We start from the raw sequence: 19,994 nt of genomic DNA, 5'->3' as shown, positions 1-19,994 counted from the left end.
GGGACCAGGGGACAGCGATAGATAGCTAGGCCAGACCCACAGAATGCTCCCTTTCAGGAAGCGCATGGCATTATCTATAGAAGGCAGGCCGTCTCGCCTAAATGTGAGAAGAGGTCGATTTTTCCCTTTTTAAGGCTGGAGACAGGCAAGGGAGCGATTTTTTGTTTAGCAAACACGAAGGGAAAGCAAAGATTTACCCGCATCTTACTGTGTATTACAGCGTAACTCATTGTCATGGGAATCACATGCCAATCAGCAACAGCAGGGTTTAGATAAATATCCAACAAAGAATCTCTAGTAAGTATGTGAGCCGAGCACTCAGCCAAAGATTGAGTTTCTTAGCGAGAAAGCCTTACATCTGTAGTCCTGCATTACGAAATTACCGGACATATACTGCATTCAGCCTGTTGCTGATATGCAAAGGCGATCAGACGCCCAAATCTCACACCACCACTGACGGTGGTGGCTGCACGTCAGTGCCTTCACAACAGACCACAGATACACCCCGTACTACACGTATATACTGAGGAAACAGCATTATCCAGATTCATTTATGAGTTAATCGACGCCTCATTTGAAGTGTTAAAACGAAGTCAAGTTTTCTTTGCCGTTTGTACGAGTCGGAGAATAAGTTCAGCTGGAGTATGTGTTTCACATATTGCATCATACTCTGTTTTTTAAGACACACACGAAAGCACACACACATATATATGTGCATGTAGAGAGAGAGCAGGAAGACAGCCGTTGCTTATGGGAATCTTGTTTGCCTGAGTTAGCAGATGTCGCTCATAGGAAGCCACTGCGAAGAAGCGTCTTGCCTTTCCAGTGACCACCTGCCTTGTTTCATGCCCACAGTTGCTGTCGAATTCTGATAAGATCACTCTGCACACCCAATCTGTAAAACGAATGTCTTTTTCCTGTTAAACGAATAACGATTCACGTTGAAAAGAATGCTTCTGTCTGGGGAAATTGTCCCTTCCTAAGCATTTCATTCACAACCCTCGCTTCTAATGCGTTCTCTGTTAAACTGTGGAAATACAATTTTCGGGAAATATACAGTCATTATCATCTTCTCTCGTTCCTCTCATCCGTTCTCACTGTTCCATTTACTGGGGGATATCTTGCATGACGCACTGAATAGCACCAGTGGATCAATGGGCCCCACACTGTATGCCCAGTCCCCCTCGCTGTTTCCATGGCCACATGTCGGTGTTTCTCTAAGGAAGATCCTGGAAGGCTGATTATTGACAGTTAATGTAAACCCATGGGATTCGAGGCATAGTGGGATGAATGAGAATCTGTCTTGGACTGCAGGGCCTCAATTGTGTGGCATCTCGGCTAATTGTCATTTACCACACGCTGGCAGTCAAGGAGCTGAAATGGAAAAAATGAGAATGAAAGCACCGCATTTTGTGAGCAATACAATGAAAAAAACACACTAAATTTAAGAAAAACTGGACATATTGCAGGTAATACTTAAAACTGTATATTATTATTTTACTGTTCAGATTGCCTAGACATTTAACCGTAAAATAACACACTAACGAATATGATGCACATTATCTGGAAGCAGCTATTTAATTGAAAACCTACGGTATCCCCTTTGTAGACTTGCGTTAGGCCCCCTACTGGGCTATCAATGAAATGCAGGTACACCGTTCAAAATTTCTCAAAATTTTTCTAAACTGAAGCAATGGAAAGTAGGAGATAATACAAATATTGGAAGAACTGTTTTAGTATGAGAATTTCATGTACTGAAATATGTCAGTGTCGTTGGATGTATTTTATGTTAATTTTGGGTTGAAAATGTGCCCATCTAATTTGATACTGCAAGTATTATATGTGAGAAACCATTTATTCGTTTTTTTGTCAACTTTACTTGGCATTTCCCATGAAGCCTCTATGAAGAGCAGCTGAATATGAGTGATGCTGCTTGACCTTTTCATCCAGCCCGCTGTCATTCCTCAACGTTACCCTTGGGATCTTACGTTCAATGGCAATGGGACGCAAAAGCAACCATACCTGAGTCTGAGGAGTGCTGTCTCAACCTCATCTTAGCCCGGAGTAATTTCCAAAATAAAAGTCCCAGGTGCGGCTCTGGCTGTTCTGGTGTCCTAGGTAAGACTCTGATGAGCGTCCCTCCCCCTGCCCCCCAGAGTGGCACAAAACAAATTTTGTTGATTCATTTATATTAAAAACATTTCAGCAGCACAGTGGGGGCTGCTGACTAGCTAGTTCGCTTCTGTTTCTCCAGAAAAGTAGTGAAATATTACAGCAACTATAAATGACTGTAATGTCAAGAAATGTAACCAGACATATTTGTAATGATTATCTCACCTGGACTGTTTTCATTAGAACTTTGAACTTTCTGAGGTGGAAAGTTCAGGTCCAGAAAGTACAAATCCAGACCAAGATTTTGTTACAACCAACTAGTTGAGTTACTCTGTGAGCGTGACTCTTTATATACAACTGGTTGGTCTGAATTTGTACTTTCTGAACCTGAACTTTCCACCTCTGCAAACTCATTATGTATTCTGGGTCCTGTCGTTTATGTTTACAGTTTCTCCGTCGGTTTTCCTCTCTTAAGAGGTTACTGACATCGAATGTCATGTCCTGTGAAACACAATGACAGAGCATAGGAACAAACTGTGTAAAATTTATGTTACCGAGGAAGAACAGAAAGGACCAATTATGGTTTCATTCTGTTTCCAAGATACACTGCTGCGTGCATTTGTAAATATTCCCAGGCTTTCTTCCCCTAGCGGTTTTCCGTTCCGAATCGATTCCGGTTTTCCACACTGTGCCCAGACTTTCCCAGATACGTGCTCCATGGTTTTCCATTCCTCTGGTGTTCTCCGTACAGAACTGACCCCCTCATTTCATATTGCACCACACAGGGTGTGATTGGCCTAGCACCACGTCTCTGACTACCGGAAACTTAGTACCCATAATGCATCTCGCCGATCTTTGGGAGCTGCAGCCTCCCGAGATCATTACCTGGGCAGCTGAATCCTCACAGCAGAGCAGCTCTCATTACGTTCTGCCAATCTGCCTCCTGTTCCTGCCTCCCCAACCGAGGCAAACCTTATTCCGGATCCCTGGGGTCCGTCCTGGCAGGAGGACGATGCCGCAACACCTCGACTGATCCGCGTCCTGTTCCATTTCCAAAAGGACGGAAAAAAATGCTTTTCCGTGACACGCCTTGTGAGTCTCGTGTCCCTTTGAAGACGCTCAAGTCAAGTGTGGACTTGTTGAAAAGAGGAGAATGAAATGTCACCGTGGTTACCAAGTCATCGGGATCCTGCCCTGAAAGGGAACCGCCTGCCTGACTGATGTGTAAGTCTTACAAAAGGTTCAGAAGGAAAAGTCCACATTCCATCATCTTAATCCATCCATGATCCATAACTATTCAGCCAATGGAAAATCGCAGTGAGCCTGCAGCCCCATGCATAGGGCCCAAGTCAAGGAACCACGGATAGGATACCAGTGCATCACACTCAATTCCTCACACGCTCACGTACTCGGGGAGATATAGAAGCCCAGATTTGTGTTATTGTATGCATCTGCGGAACGATATCGGAGTTTCTGGAGCAAACAGACACTGACATGAGGAGAAAGTGCCAGGACCGTCCTCATATCACACATCAGATCAGTCGTCAATGTGCTGATTGGCCATCGCCAGCTTAAAGGCATCACGCTCCTTAAGCACACTTTGAAGTTTAAGAACCGATAAAACCCTCAAAGTTACAAAGCCAAAAGGGAGCTACGGGAATGGCGGCAACAAAGGGGCTGTACGTCACAGGCAGACACACAAAAACCCAACAGAAGGGGCTCAGAGTACCAGAGCAAGATGTATGAGTCACCGCGCCAGAAATTGTATTTTTAGCAAGACCCATTTCAAAATGCGGGCCGCCGTTATTTTCCTTGAGAACTCGTAACTTACATGTTATTTCGGGGGGGGGGGGGGGGGGGGGCAAAGGAAAGACCAAACTGCAGAGAATATGGCTGCCTTTCAGGTGCTTTATGTCAGATATGATACACGTCTCAAGCAGTGGCCGTTTATCTTTTTGGAAGAGATTGCGTCGCAATTCTCTGAGTATGAAGCATGGAACAGTTTTACCCAACTGCTATACTATTAGTCAGCCGTGTCATATGCAAGGAAAAAGTGGATAGTTGCAGGAATGACAATTGACTGCTGGGAATTTTGAAAAATTATCATCGTCACTAAACTGCATAACTAGCAACATTTACGCCTAATTTATTCAGCATTTTTTTCTTGCTTTCGTTGGTTCTGAGAATTTTCAATATAACAGTGAAAAATGACAGAATAAGACTGAAAAGGAAACCAGCCAAATATTTTTCTACTCGCAGCGTAATTTATTAAGTTGAATCAGAGCCACTTCTCCGTTATTATGGCGTAGGGGAAATCTGCTTAGCTTCAGAAAACTGAAGCCGACAGTCAAACGTCTCTTTGAATAGGACTCGGGATTTTGACACATGAATTCATCTTGACGTTTACACCTGCTGGCATTCGCTCGGGGTTTTTAGGCTGAATAATTGTTAGCTTAATAACTGACTAATTCCGTCTTATTTTTAGCTGTGGTAAATTTCAGCGCACAAAACCACTATCATACAGCTTAATAATAAATGTTGAATGTAGTGGATCCCCTTTTATTTTAACTCTGCTAATTGTAATGAATCCATAATTTTGAGTCTCAGGATTCTCTTAACATTACTGGTTTGTTATTAGGAAGGAATAATTGTGAAATCAGACTTATTAAAATATCACCCGTGCATCCATCCATCCATCCATCCATCCATCCAAGTCCTTATCCAATACTGGCTCTGTTTTCTATATGTTTGTCATAAATATTTACAGCTTTCATTAACTGAGGACACACACTGCAATCCCCCTGTGCAGAAATGCCACGAATTTCACATGAAACTCTGCCTATCTGAAAGCATAAATAACGGGATAGGAAGCGTTCAGCTGAATCCCAGAAACCCAGCAGGTGGCCTTCCATCTTTGGCCGGGGAAAAAAGCGTGCGACGATGGGGATATTTCTGCACAATAAAAAAGTTAAATTTGGCCAAAATATCCTCAGTTTTTTGTTCACCGGTCTTTCCTCTGTGCCACGTTTCGATATTTTATTGATTACGGTATAAAAGAAAAACACCATCCGACACGGCATTGGCTATTGATGATAGTCTTGTGTTTTTAAATTTGATTCACTAGGTTTCAATTATATGCATGTTTGAGCTGTAATTTAGATGAGTAATATTAGATTGCATCGCAGTCCTCATAGGAAGGGAGACCAGAAGTTGGGGTGATGGAATATTTTTGAATAGTTTTGCATTTTAATTCGATCACCTGCAGTAGCAAGAATGGCACGGCAAATCTGTGGGCTTATTCCGTTTGCATCCCCGTATGAGGAATTCAGTGCTGACTGCACTTCACCGATAGAGGGCAGTGTGCCGTGACATTTATTTCCCTGCTTAACGTCATGAAAACCAGCGTAAATACCTTCATTGTAAAGCTTTGAATGAGTTCGGATTCAGTTTCCCATTATGATGTTACAAATGTAAAACTGACCCGTATAAACGGTAGACAAGCCTATGATGGAGTACAATGCCTAGATCAAAACACATATATATAAAAGCCCATTGCTTTTGGGATAGGCTCCGGACCCCCTACGACCCAGTAGGACAAGCGGTTTGGAAAATGGATGGTTGGATGGATATATATATATAATAGATTACTATATTCTATTTTAAAATCATTGTAACATTAAAATACAAAAATTTCTTAATATTACACATTGCTTTGGGGGGGGGGGGGGGGGGGCGGAGCCTATGGGTGCAAAGCAGGGAGGAACCCAGGATGGGACGCCAACCCACGGCCGGGCACAGTCACACACCAGTCACTCGCACATGCACACCTGTGGGCAATTTGGTATCGACAATTAACCTCAGCATGATTCTGGAGCTTGGGGAGAAGATCGGAGTACCTGGAGGAAACCCCACGATGACACATGGAACCATGCAGAACCCGGTGCCACCATGCAATCATCCATCCATCCATTTTCCAAACCGCTTATCCTACTGGGTCGCGGGGGGGTCCGGAGCCTATCCTGGAAGCAATGGGCACGAGGCAGGGAACAACCCAGGATGGGGGGCCAGCCCATCGCAGGGCACACTCATACACCAGTCACTCACACATGCACACCTATGGGCAATTTAGTAACTCCAATCAGCCTCAGCATGTTTTTGGACTGTGGGGGGAAACCGGAGTACCCGGAGGAAACCCCATGACGACATGGGGAGAACATGCAAACTCCACACACATGTGACCCAGGCGGAGACTCGAACCCGGGTCCCAGAGATGTGAGGCAACAGTGCTAAGCACTGCACCACCATGCCGCCCCCATGCAAGCATTCCTTTCCAAAATCTTTGTTGCTAACAAGTATTGACTAATGTTACACCAGCTTTTCACTATGATGTCATTGCGAATGATGCAGGTTAATTTGCATACTTATACACAGATATTACATTCTGTCAATACACCAGTAAACAAGCTCCCTTCCCCCAGCAGTCTATAACCCATCACACTGAGCGATAATAATAATGAATTTTCCAAAGATTTTCCCATAATGGATGCCAGAACCATAAAACGATGTTCATGTTCTCATGCTAGTTGTTGTAGCATTGAAAGGAATCAATTAGTGTTTATTTCCCTTAATCCCGAAAAGGAACAGCATGCGATCCTGAGGGCTGCCCATTAAATCAAAACCAGGCTGATAACATAGAATCTTACAGAAGCTTGTCTTTTTCAAACTAAAAGTTCAACTCAAGTAGCCCAGACATGCTTCACCTTTGACAGATTTGATCTTCAATTAGCTTAGACCTCCATAGGAACTCTCAATAAACTGCCCACAATCGGCCAAATGAAGTGGATCCGATCTCAGCCTGTGGTGAGATATCCACACTGCACTTTTGGTCTATGTGGTTATAAACACCGTAGTGTATGTACACTGTTTGTGATCTACAAACAGAAGTAAGTCTGTTTTCGATTTGTTTCCCTAAACTCAATTAGTGACCCTATTCCAAGCACAGCTAAACTTGAGATTTAGCCAGCTCTGTAATGATAATTACGCAAATTAAATAATTACTTTTTGATCTTTTATGTGCTAATGGTGCTTTGCGGGTGAATCGCATTAATCACCCTGCTGTTTGTCACTTAATTATTTATTTTAATTAATTTCGTCATTTCCTACAAAAGCAGACACCTCCAAGATGCAAGTACAGAGAACCACATGTGGGATATTAGAAAAAAAAAATTAGATGCCATTTTTTAAAATTACTTCAGATTTAATTTTAATTTCCACAAAGCACAGGATCATGTTTGAAGATTAGTAATGTGATTTTATTTCAATGAGGGAGGAAGACAGTCAATTTTCTCGACAACATTGTCTTCTCATTAGGTTTGTAATCAGCATATCCTGTACAGCTGGTTCCACATGAAGGAGAGACAGCATCCTTGGTTGTTGGATTGACACCATCTTTATTTAAAGAAAACAACTGAAAGTTTTCGACTGTTGACTTACTGCCTTAAGGTCGGTATACACTGTGAGATTTTTGGCTGTCGCAGAATGGTGGTGATATTTTTCGTTGTGGCTACGAAACGGTAGTCTTACATCGCACTGTGAGAGCGGTGCAAAGATGAACTTTGTCACGATCTTGTAACCAAAAATAGGAGAAATTTCTGTCAATGTCAGATATTAAGGATGACCATCTCACAAGGCAACTGCTGCTATGACAACGTCTACCAAGTAACCGAATCAGATGTTGTTTTATCCTAGTATATTGACTTGTATCATAGCCTTTGATAGAGTAGGTACTATAATCATAGTCTACATATATCAAACTTGATGCCATACCCAAGTTTAGTAGATCCATGTCACAGTGTGGCAGGGTTGTCAACTCTCACGCTTCCAGATTCTCACACAAGAAATCTTGCAGCAAATCTATATTATTCCATTCTAAACCTAAAATTAGCTACAGTACATAAAAAGCATTGCGGTAGTTTGCAAAGTAATTTACAAAGTAATAAATTGTTACATACATACAGTAACACACACACACATATACAAACGTCTTGTCTAGAATTGAAAATCTCACTCCAGCTGACCAAAGTTTGTATCTAGTGAGGTATGCAATTAAGTTTGCCTAGTGCTGTAGAATAATCGCCCTGTGATTTTAGTAATTTGTTGTAAAGGCTTAATATGCACCTACGTATTCTTGGACCTGGAGAAAAACCGATGGCAGCACAAATCTGATAAAGTTACAAACGGTCGTGCACATTTGGTTCGCATACTGTATATGTCATTTAAGTTGCTTTTTGTTCCAGGGCCAGAGTGTATGCTTCTTGAAAACGTCAGCTGAATGAATTCGCCGGGGATCTAACTGCATTGGTTGGGATAGTGGTGCAATGCATGCTTTGAGGACTAAACCCTTGGAGGTACAGTACTGTAACTAAGTGTAGGGTGGGACAATGCCGGGGAACAACCAGTTAAACATACTGTTGCGATCACCGGTGGACGAACAGGTAGGAAGCCTGGAAGGACGAGGACGCAGGATTCGGGGTTTATTTAGGGAAAACAAGGGAACCACGACCAACTAACATTAATGACAAGGAAGGAACAAAGGAAGACGTGGACTGATATACAAAAGACTAGCCGAAATAACAGGACACAGGTGATCCCCATCGGGAATTCACGTGAGGTAAATGAGGGGGCGTGGCACACATGAGGATTGGACGAGCGGATCATGACACATACAGCCGGGAAACTGTAATGGACTGTCTGATGTTACCTCTATGAAAAAAAACAAACAAAAAAAAAAACCAATGCTTGTTTATAAACATTTTTATTTGTTATATATTGTGCATATAAATAAACAAAAATCTGTGCGTTAGCATTCACTGGGCCTCCAAAACATAGTCCAATAGGATGCATGCCAGGTAAATATTACCACGTTGTTATGGAGGTATCTTCACCATCATCGCTTAAGGCATATTTTTCTTTGAGCCTGTCAGTTTACTATACACGGGTTGCAAAGGCCTTCCACATCTAGTCGGACTGATTTAGCAACTTTTATTGCATTAGTCACGCAATATGTTTCTATTCCAGTGTTCCTTTAAAAAGCCACAGGGAAGTCCTGTCTGAAGACCATGCAGAACGTTGTTTTTTTTAAAACGATCCTTATTACTTCAGCCTGATTCGTCTTGGGCGCTGCCAGTTGGAGGGAAAGAGACAGACACGTGACAGTGTGCCATCTGCTTGGCAAAGATAAGACAAGCCGGGAAAAACATTTGAAAATGGGCACCAGGAAAAAAGAAAAGGAATAGATTTGCACTGGAAAAGGTCCATTGAATAATACCGCATGGTTCAACATGACGATTATAAGAAACAGCCCTTCGTGGAGCGAGGGGAATCAAAATACCCTGGAGGGGTCATTTTTAATTATGTTCTTTTAAAACACGATAAATAATGGACACACTCAGTGAAAGAGATGTTGGACCCCCCCAGCCCAGACCAATCCAATTACATTTCAACAGTATAGGGTCCCTCTCACTCAGGGACCGTTCGATTCGGCAATTCTGTAAAATATGGGACAGGTGTGAACTTCAGGTTTAAAATGCTATTAAACAAAGTTAGGTGACCCCCCCCCCCCTTTTTAGTGGAGGCCTCTGGGCTTCAGCCCGAGCAAACCCGTGCATTAAGGCAGTTCAGTTTGAGATTGCAAAGGAATTGTTTGTCTTTTTTTTTCTGCCTGCAGATAAACTGCTTCTCCGGTAAAATTAAAGCAGATTATCAGAGTCACGTCGTTAAACCGAACACAGAAATCGCTTTGATCAGTCAAGCAAATTCTACAGTATGACACGAGTTAACTAATTCGTATTGCAGTTTCTTTTTCTTTGCTGTTTTTCAGCCGAGCTCCTTGTATCTTTATACGAAAACATTAGTAGACGGTGTAAACAAACACGTCAGTCTTGTATTGTGTCTTTGAAGTCTAATCAACGGATCAGGATCTTCAAATTATTTAATATGATTTTGCTCATCTAGTAGTTTTATAGGTGTTTCTGTATTTGTTTAATATTATTGTTGTTGTTGTTTTACACTGAAGACTAGAGACTGTTGTATTGTTCCAGCCTTTGTTTATTTATTTCTTAAGCAAAACCAGAACACTCAAGTGTGTGAATATAGTCTGATGTACTATAGCAAAAACCAGATACCATAATGCTCAAAATATCAAAACATTCTTCAGCTATTGTGTATTGTAACCTTTTGGTGTCGATTTAAAACAAAGACTTTAGCGCATCACTGTGCGCAATGCAGTCTGCTGCGTCTGCTTTGCACGTGGAGTTTGACGGCCATTCTGTACTCCATAAGTAGTAGGACGATGGGCGGATTATGTGGGCTGCTGTCTCAATAATAATGGCTGTTATTAACTAATGATGTAAGGACTATTCACTGCTTTCCAGCTTTTCTGAGCGTCATTCAGAAAAATTCTCATTGACATATTCTGTGTGAGGGGTGGTGCACTGGTTAGCACTGTTGCCTCACACCTCTGGGACCCGGGTTCGAATCTCCACCTGGGTCACATGTGTGTGGAGTTTGCATGTTCTCCCCATGTCGTCGTGGGGTTTCCTCCGGGTACTCCGGTTTCCCCCCACAGTCCAAAAACATGCTGAGGCTAATTGGACTTGCTAAATTGCCCGTAGGAATGCATGTGAGAGTGAATGGTGTGTGAGTGTGCCCTGCGATGGGCTGGCCCCCCATCCTGGGTTGTTCCCAGCCTCGTGCCCATTGCTTCCGGGATAGGCTCCGGACCCCCCGCGACCCAATAGGATAAGCGGTTTGGAAAATGGATGGATGGATGGATGGATGTTCTGTGTGATTAATTTATGTATAGCTTACATGAGGACTATACCTGAAACAATGTTTGTATTTGTGTATTTCACTAAGTAAGAATTTGTTCAATTCATTGCACCTTTATAATGCATTCATAGAACATTCATAAGTGGCATGTAAGTATACCTTAACATCCTAACATACCTTAACATCTTTAATATACATTAATAATAAAAAATTATATGAGAATAACACACATTATAATCATTTAATTGTATAATGTTTGTTATTAATGTATATTAAAGCTGTTAAGGTATGTTACGGTGTTACGGTATACTTACATGCTGCTTATGAATGTTCTATGAATGCATTATAATTGCATTATGAAGGTGCAGTTAATGCAAAGCATTACCATGTTAATTTCTTGTGTGACTGTGTTAATTTTGTATTCTGAGGAATAGCAAACTGTATTTAAATATAGTTCATTAATGAACAGTTAAGCTCCTTGTACAGTACTTCTTTAAGGTGGAAAGCATTTTGTTGGGTGGGCTGCATGCTTTTAATTTGAAACGGCGTATTTGAAGGTCACTGCTTCACAGCTGAGGCCTTGATTGTGCAGTAAACCATCTGGCTAACTTCCACTGAACATACCAAATCAACAACAGGCTGAAGCTAAAATAGTGAGCGGCCCAGGTCCAGCATGCCTGGAGAGCCTCCCTTTTTGGTGTCCAAAGCGTGACACCTTCCATCTCCAGCCCATAATGTAGTCTGGGCGGGCCGCTGCATTGTGGGACTGCGCAATGACCTGCTGGAGCCATTTATAATCCACATGTTCAGACAAAGACTACGAAATTTGATATTTCTATTCTAATTACGTTAAGCAATAATTATTTGATATGAAGCAATGGTGAGCTACAAATGCATGGAACTCAAGTTTGTCCATAATATTTATCCATTATTGTGTAGTGAAGTTTAGGTTCAATCAGCTTGACTGCTAAAATGTGCACATTTACTGTTATATAGCTCAAATATAACAATTATTGCAGTACTTTAGGTATGAATTTAATACTTGGTGTGCTGAAATGTAAACGGTCAGGAGTTATGTGATATGATTAAAATTTCCATTTTCAGAAACGGCAGCTCGGGGGATTCTGCAATAGAGAGAGGAGTTTGCAGCCCATCTGCTGAGGTGGTGGACAGGGCCCACTGCCCAAGAGGAGAGTGAAAATGAGCTCTTACACCTGGGAAAGAGGCGAAAAGTGAAAATGTTCGCTCTTTTTTTAAGGTAGAGGGGGTCTTGTGTGTGAAGTCGCTCTTGTACAGGCAAGCATGACATGGATAACTTGCATAGACACTCATAGTCATAACCATCTTCAGCATGGAAGACATTTCACTGCCTGGGCCACAATGGGAAGGGGGGGGGTCATCCCATGGTCTTTAAATAAAACCTAAAACCAGTTGTTAGGTATGGGGGTGGGCAGGCACGAGAGCAGCGCAACGGGTGTCTAGCTTAGCCACTGTGAGGCCAAGCAAATGTGTCCGCTGACATGTGGAGAAGCACAAGTGATCCTCACAGATTAAGCTGTTAGTGTGCTAAGCACATCTCGCATCGTACGGCTGAAGTCAGTATCGTGGGTGCAAGGAAAACTGACAATTCGCCAATCCCAGCAATACAGTATCGCTTTGCTTTCAGAAGCCCAAATAAACATGGTCTCCCAAAATGGCCCCCAATTCCTTTGACCTGTCCAGCATGTCTTAATCAGGTCTTGACGCTAGACATCCTCGCCGGGTCTTTAGTTATTACCATATTACTGTGGTTTCCCCCCCACATTAAATCCTGTCTTTTGAGCACGTCGAGGCTCCACAAAGCAAGTAGCCAATCGTGGCACCCGGTTTAACAAAATGTAAAGGGAATGTGAACTATTGCTAAATTGATTTGCATACAGCTATTAACACGGCAGTCAAACCAATGTCATTAAGCCAGCAAACTTTGATCAGATGCTGCAAATGTGGAGAAAAAAATATGCAGGTGATTCAATGCTTCTACAAGCTAGTTCAGGGGTCGGCAGTCCTGATCCTGGAGTGATAGAATCCCGCAGGTTTTCTATCCTGCCTCATGAGTTCCGATCTGCCTGAGATCAGGAGTGGTCCGTCAGAGACCGGTTAGGATGAAAACCCTGCTGGATGCCGCCGCTCCAGGATCAGGACTGCCGACCCCCTGAGCTAGAGGCCACTAATCGGCCCGATCTGGTCATATTCCAGCACAAGTGGCACTTATTTGTTATTGGTTCATCAAAGGAAGAACGACACCAATGACTGAACAAAAGCTGTTGATTGTTTTTATCTTGGAAAGGGTGGTTGGCACGAGAAAGTTATTCATGAACTCTGCGAAACATCTGCTGAAATTTTATGCATGAGGTATTAAAATCACAGCATCCGTTATCACTCCAGTTAGCCCTGCAGGTAAAGCGTCAGTCACAGCATCATATTCCATACATTCATATTCCAGAACTCCTGATCGCTTTTGTTTGTCCAGCTACTGGATGCATATAAATTGGACATAAAGCATCCAGTAGCTGGACAAACAAAAGCGATCAGGAGTTCTTAATCAACCCTTGCATAGTACTTCCTTATGACTGACCAATGCTTATTTGTTTCAACTGTGAAATAAGGGTAATATTTTTTTTTCTCTTTTTAATATGTATTTGTTTCTTCAATTACTTGGAAGGCTGCTAGGGAAATTCTTAAGTAATTACATTTCAACCGACGAGATACTTAATATTTGATTGAGTGAAAAAGGCTGGTGAATTCCTGGTTTCCTGGATTGTGGCATGTTATACTGTACTGTGATGGACCACAAAAGAGAGTTTGTCAGATAAAAACAGCTGAACGAAGAGGCAGCTCGAGTTCAATCCAAGGTCCATCATGGTGCCTCTTGGGGACAATTTGAACAGTCATTTTAAATAGCAACACAAAGCAATGTCCTTTTATAGGCATCTTCCTATTGTCAGTGCTATCCTGGGATGGGACTGGGGGTGTGAATGACGCAGGGAGGGGGGACAATGGATAAAGGCCCGGGGTCCAACACATGGGACTACCAGTCCTCTCCAGCGTCCCAGCGTTGCTCCGTCCTTGGGGCACCGGTATCTGACCATGGCACCTAAGAAGAAGGAAGAGCCCAAACCAGCACCGCCCCCCAAGCCCCCAGAGCCGGAGCCCCCCAAGGAGCCAGAGTTTGACCCCAAAGCTGTACAGGTATACATTTTTTTTTTCCTGTAATTATTTTTGTTATTGTCTATCTATTGTCTATCAAGAGATGCGTGATTTTTGTTTAAGATTTTTCACAAATACAAATTTATATTGGCAAGGAGGTCTTCTGCAAAGGAAATAGTGGGAATATGGGACATTTCTGTGGGAATATGGGGCAAATCAGTGGGAACAGTCAAGGAGCCTTCTGTGGGTTTTCGAGCAAAGGAAATAGTCAGACCTTCACTTAGAGAATCTCCCCCCCCCCCCCCCCCCCCCCCCCCCCATTATCCTTACGCAGGCTAATTTTTCCTGCAAGCAAAAGCAAAACTTTTCAGTGTGAATAATTGCATCCAGCTTTATGTTATCCTGTTATCCATCACTGAACATGCCGTTGAGTATTTTGATTGATGCTGTATCAGGACGATCATAGGACACCAGTTTTTAACAGATGACAAAAGCCACTTACTGAAATTCATTGACGAAAATGGAGTTTTCAGTCTTAAATTGTGAAGGGCAACATGGACGAGTTCAAAACCATCGTAGGAATGACTGTTGACCGAATGGAACTGACTGAGACGATACCATGAGGAACTCATCATAACAAGCCTGATAAAATAAGCAGTTTGGTCGAACTCGTGGGCCTACTTTGGGTGTCGGTTTACTTTGAGGGAGCGGTTATTTAGTCAGTGAGGGTTTGCTTGCTTTTATGGTAAAGCTGAAGAAAGTCCAACCAGCTGGCGTTTCAGAAGATCCCACATCTGACCGGCTCCGACATTCAAGAGCCATTCATTTTATTATTATATTATTATTTTTGCTTGACAATTTCAAATTCCTTGCACTTAGATGCCACCAATACGAGAGACATTGATTTGCCAAGCAGCAGTTTACCTCCATTTTGCACACATGTGACCAAGATCCAGACAGACTCTGAACCAGTAGTTCAGCTGCAGAATAAAATTACACACGTATTAATAACAGGGGCAAGAATAATGTTTACACTGCATTTTTTTTACTTTTATTTTTTACAAAACCAGTACTTTTAAAAGTATCTGAAAGTTGACATAATCCTGCTCTGCACCTGGTGTTAAAAAGGCCTGCCTTTTTTGGTAGATTTACTGGAGATTTTGATTCCTATGAATCGATTCTCATGATGGAGTGTTTGATCACCATGAATTTGGGAAAACAAACAAAGGATTACATGCACCTTTCGTGTGGGTCCTGATTGATTTGCACCGAAGAGACAGTTTGGGTGATCCAGTGATTCCTGACTGCGTCTCACCACTAGGGGGCGCCACAGCCCCAAGGTCATCAGTAGGCACCCCTCACTGGAGGTCAGTTGCTTGAATCTCCTGTGACACCCGCCAACAAAGAACGACCAACAGCTGGTCGGGGGGGGCCACCGAATTAGCAGCACGCAACCCAAGCCTCAGGAACGCGGCTGATGTTTGTGTATGGGCTCCAAACGGGCGGAGGGGCCTGGACCCGCCAAGGTCAAAATCATGGGCCCAGCTGAAGCTGCTCTACAAGTGCCCACAGCCTGCAGCTTTAATTTGCATTAAAACGGGTCGCAATATTTACAGTTGCCCAGTTCAGACTGCAAATTTACATAAGTACATAATTCAAGTGTATAATTAAGGTTATCAAACAGTGTTACACTGAGAACTACCTCCCAGAAACTTCTTTTAGCTACTGTCCATCCAGGAATTTGTGAAACATTGCGCTCGTGCCACTACTGGTGTTAGAGAGATTAAGGTCCTAACAGAGCCATCGGTAATTCAAATGTGCTTTTGCCTATGAACAGTTAGATATTTTACGCATATATAGAAATTTGAGGAGAACAACTGGGTAGAAGGGGAACTTATGTTACAGGGAACATTATTATTAATAAAATGCCAAAAAAAACCTGAAAGGATAAAATTTTCCTGTGGAAGGGATGGTTATTGCGAATTTGCTTCATTCAAGATATGTGACAGCATTTTCTCTGTTTCTCTCCCCTCAATTTAGCTTGAATTTACCGCTGAGCAAATTGAAGGTACGTGTACAATGCTATGTGCAAGAAGTACTAATCTGCAAAATACAAATGCGCTACAGTAGGAGTCACCATACTGGTGACGCCCTTTCCACTGGGCCCTAACGCGCTACCACGCATACGCGCTGAAGTGTGTACAGGCCATTTACGGCTGAAACCTCCACTCCACTGGGATTCCTGTCCATCCGGTCAGAAAACGACCTGACACATGGAAACCTTGGGGTTTAATTATAGGCAAATGTCTTTAATTATGGATGTGCAGCAGAGCTTTAAAGGACTCTGAGTTTTGGCATCGGTGTTTCTCTCCATGCCAACCTTGACTGTCCACTGTAATTTGGACTGAGAAAAAAATGTGTGATTGCCATAGGAGAAAACCATTAGGGGTTTTGCAACAGAAGGAGTGAGAAAATCTCCCCTCAGACACGTACATTAATTATTCCAGCAACAGTCAGACTCCCAGTGCTCACAATCAACCGTGTCACAGGTCAGTGTTTGCCAACCCAGTCCTCGGCGGAACTCCGGACAGTCCACGTTTTTGCTTCCTCTCAGCTCCCATTGTGCCTGTACCAGGTATTCGGTGTTCCTGATTGGCTGGGAGGGAGCAAAAATGTGGACTTTCCGGACACCTCCATAGATGGTCACATGACTCCAAACTAGCATCTGTGAGTGGCACACCTTCCTTCCCTCACCAGACTTCAAGGATGCTTTCCAGCTGTTCGACAGGACCCCCACAAACGAGATGAAGATCACCTACGCTCAGTGCGGAGATCTCATCAGGGCTCTGGGTCAGAACCCGACCAACACTGAAGTGATGCATGTCCTGGGCAAGCCGAAGGCTGAAGGTGGGGACCACCAAGGATCCATCCTACCATGCATCCATGCAGGGAGATCTTCACACACAAATACTGAACAGTTTTAGACAAGATGTCTTATGATAAGGAGTCTGGTAGAGGCTAACAAGATATGGGTTTCAGTACTAACCCAACACAAAACAAACATCAAATCCTCAAGATTATATGTTCTCTTTACCACTTTTGGTAAGATGGATTTCATTTCGAAAGAATGTTTGTCTCTAATACTAATAATGACTCGTTTAAATTCCACTCATCCCATGGGGGAACTTTTGCCAAGACAGCTGATCTGTCTGCTGTCACAGAGCTCTGGGGCTAAGAAGAGTCGGCTGTTCAAACAGAGACAGCTCTGGTCTCAGTTCATTACTCTGGACAGCCTCATCTCCTCCCAATTCACACTTTTACCAGGAAACACTGTCACAAATCAGCACGGTTCAGTGAGGATTATGATAAGATCCATCAGGTGGTTGGCGGAACAGAAACATGAGCCAGAACAGGAGCCGTAATAATTTGCCCAGAAGCGACAGGTAGCTGGTTAATAGCTAATGGGCCGCAAGTGATAAACCCGGGGCGAGAAACGGAAGGGCAATCATTTCTGATACTGGTCTAAGTATGTTGCAGCCGACAGATGAAGTTTAGTGATAAGAAAAAGGAAAATCCGTGTAACCTTCCACTACTGCGGAACTGGGGTCGTTCGCATGGCACCTGCCACCGCTGATTTGTACCCCCCCCCCCACCCCCCACCCCGGCAGAAATGCAGTCGAAGATGCTGGACTTCGACACCTTCTTGCCGATGCATCAGCACATCTGCAAAGCCAAGGACCGGGGCACCTTTGAGGACTTCGTGGAGGGCCTGAGGGTGTTCGACAAGGAGGGGAATGGCACTGTGATGGGGGCTGAGCTCAGGCACGTCCTGGCCACTCTGGGTAAGCGGACAAAGAAGGGGGGGGGGGGCTCTCCGAATCAGCCATGAAGCAATAGCATGATGCTAAAATTTTGACATTTTCCTCTAACATTTACACTTACCACAGGATGACTAAGGTTGACTGGTATACTGCCTCGTGGACCTTTTGTAAAATTTCTTATGGGCAGTCCTGAGTGTTCACTATTTAAGAAACAAAGCGCAACTAAAGTCAGTTTTCAGTTTACGCTCAGTCATATCCCGTGCTTGGGTTCTCGTCATGGAGATGGACTCTCTCTGACCCCGGTCCCTGATCAGGACTGATGGCTTCTGCTTCTTTCAAAATAAGGTGAAAAGATGAAGGAGGACGAAGTCGAGCAGCTCATGGCTGGACAAGAGGATGCCAACGGCTGCATAAACTATGAAGGTGGGCTGCCTTCTGTCCAGCCAGCAGCGTGTCTTGGATATTCACCTCATCTTCGTAACATGGGCCTAAAATCTCATCTGAACTCCACGTAACTGAAATTAAGAGATATGGAGGGTGGCAGAATTGAATTTATCTCCTTTCAGTAAGCAGCCGCCCCAAGGCACTTGGCAGGAGTATGTGGCAATCATTTCTTACATCAATTCTACAAAACGGTGCATGAAATGGGGAAAAAAAAGGAAGGAGGAAAGTAAAGAATACCAGAAAACAATGATGTTTAACAAGGAGGTGTATAGATCGGACAATAGTTATAAAATTAGAGAACTGTTTTACGTCTGAAGATGAGCAACTCAATGGGTGAAAACCAATTATGTACCTTGCACACAAGGCCGTAGATTTGGGTACGGATGGTGCGCACATGTCCCTATCAATATTGTTATTGTATCATGTGTGTTTAGGGGGGCAAGCAGATTCGGACCCGATTTGGGCCCTTCCAATGTTGGAACCAAACCGATGCTCCTGCTTGTACAGTCGACACTCATCCTGTCAAAGCAGCACTTTGGTTAGGTAATCAGTACCTGTCTTGCACTAACTCTGTCCCCTTTCTTTCTCTATACAGCGTTTGTAAAATACATCATGGCAGGCTAAGCAGGTCAGTGTACGACCTCCCCAGAGGATCCGTTCTTTTGATAAAACTAGCGTTTATTTCCAGTGTGTGGGACGTGAACTCCCCCATCTCCCTCCACAGACTCCATCAGGGACCTCCTCCTCCGTCCACGCCCTTGGCTACACTATAGAGACCCCACCTCATTGTTTTTTTTACTGGTGACCGTCATGTTATCCCATCAGCTGTGCTGTGCCTCGCCACTGTTAAATATCCATCGACTGTTTTAATAAAGCGGAAAGAGTGATTCATGTCTGAGTCTTCTTCACATATTCATTTTCTAAATAATCTGGAACTAGCCTATGTTTTTGGTCGTACACGCTCAAAGCCACTGCGACCAAACAGCAGCTACTGGAAGTCAGCGATTTTTAGAGTTACATATTTTACAGAAAAATGGCACAGAATTTCTCATATTGATTGGTTGCCCATGTCAAATGCAGTAGTCCTTAAAAATCTGGGAGGTAACTGTTCTCTAAATCTATGGTTTGGTTTATACCTTGGTTTGGGGTGAATAAGAAAAACGGTGGAAATTTTTCTGGGTTTTATTAATCACCAACAACTTGGGACAATAAACAGGGCTGTTATCAATCCTAAATTGGCGAAACTTGCCCAGCTTTTAAAGCAGGCACGACCACTCGGTCATAATTGGGCCAAAATAGTCACGTGACACAAGCAGAGTATAAGTTGTTCAAATATCCCGCCCTAATTACACACACACCTCTCAAGCCAAGACGTACTACTTTGTTAATGTGATATTCATTAGGCAGTTGTTTGAGAATAAATTAGCGGTGCATACCAGAAAACTGTAAAACAGCATGACACGAGTCGGAAATGACATTCTGTTGCCTTGAGCATATTCAATCAAACAATAGAAAGGAATTACAATAGCAATCAATTGCACATCTCCATATGGTTTGCGCAGCTCAGTCGCTGCAGTTGTGGGTTATTATGGCAAGAATCAA

The 19,994-nt window shown here is 43.2% G+C and overlaps 1 protein-coding gene across 1 annotated transcript; it reads left to right on the top strand.

The window, feature by feature from the left end:
- Positions 1-13,999: 13,999 nt before the first annotated feature.
- Positions 14,000-19,279, top strand: myl13 (myosin, light chain 13). The gene is made up of 7 exons (XM_049012064.1): positions 14,000-14,169; positions 16,168-16,195; positions 16,885-17,034; positions 17,796-17,969; positions 18,294-18,371; positions 18,988-19,020; positions 19,117-19,279. Exons 1-6 carry the CDS (start codon positions 14,068-14,070, stop codon positions 19,014-19,016), a joined length of 561 nt encoding a protein of 186 aa, XP_048868021.1. The 5' UTR covers positions 14,000-14,067; the 3' UTR covers positions 19,017-19,020; positions 19,117-19,279.
- Positions 19,280-19,994: the final 715 nt, after the last annotated feature.

The sequence above is a fragment of the Brienomyrus brachyistius genome, chromosome 4, assembly GCF_023856365.1.
Source record: "Brienomyrus brachyistius isolate T26 chromosome 4, BBRACH_0.4, whole genome shotgun sequence".
Lineage (NCBI taxonomy): Eukaryota > Metazoa > Chordata > Actinopteri > Osteoglossiformes > Mormyridae > Brienomyrus > Brienomyrus brachyistius.
The sequence above is the reverse complement of the archived record's forward strand: the minus strand, read 5'-3'. Positions and strand labels throughout refer to the sequence as shown.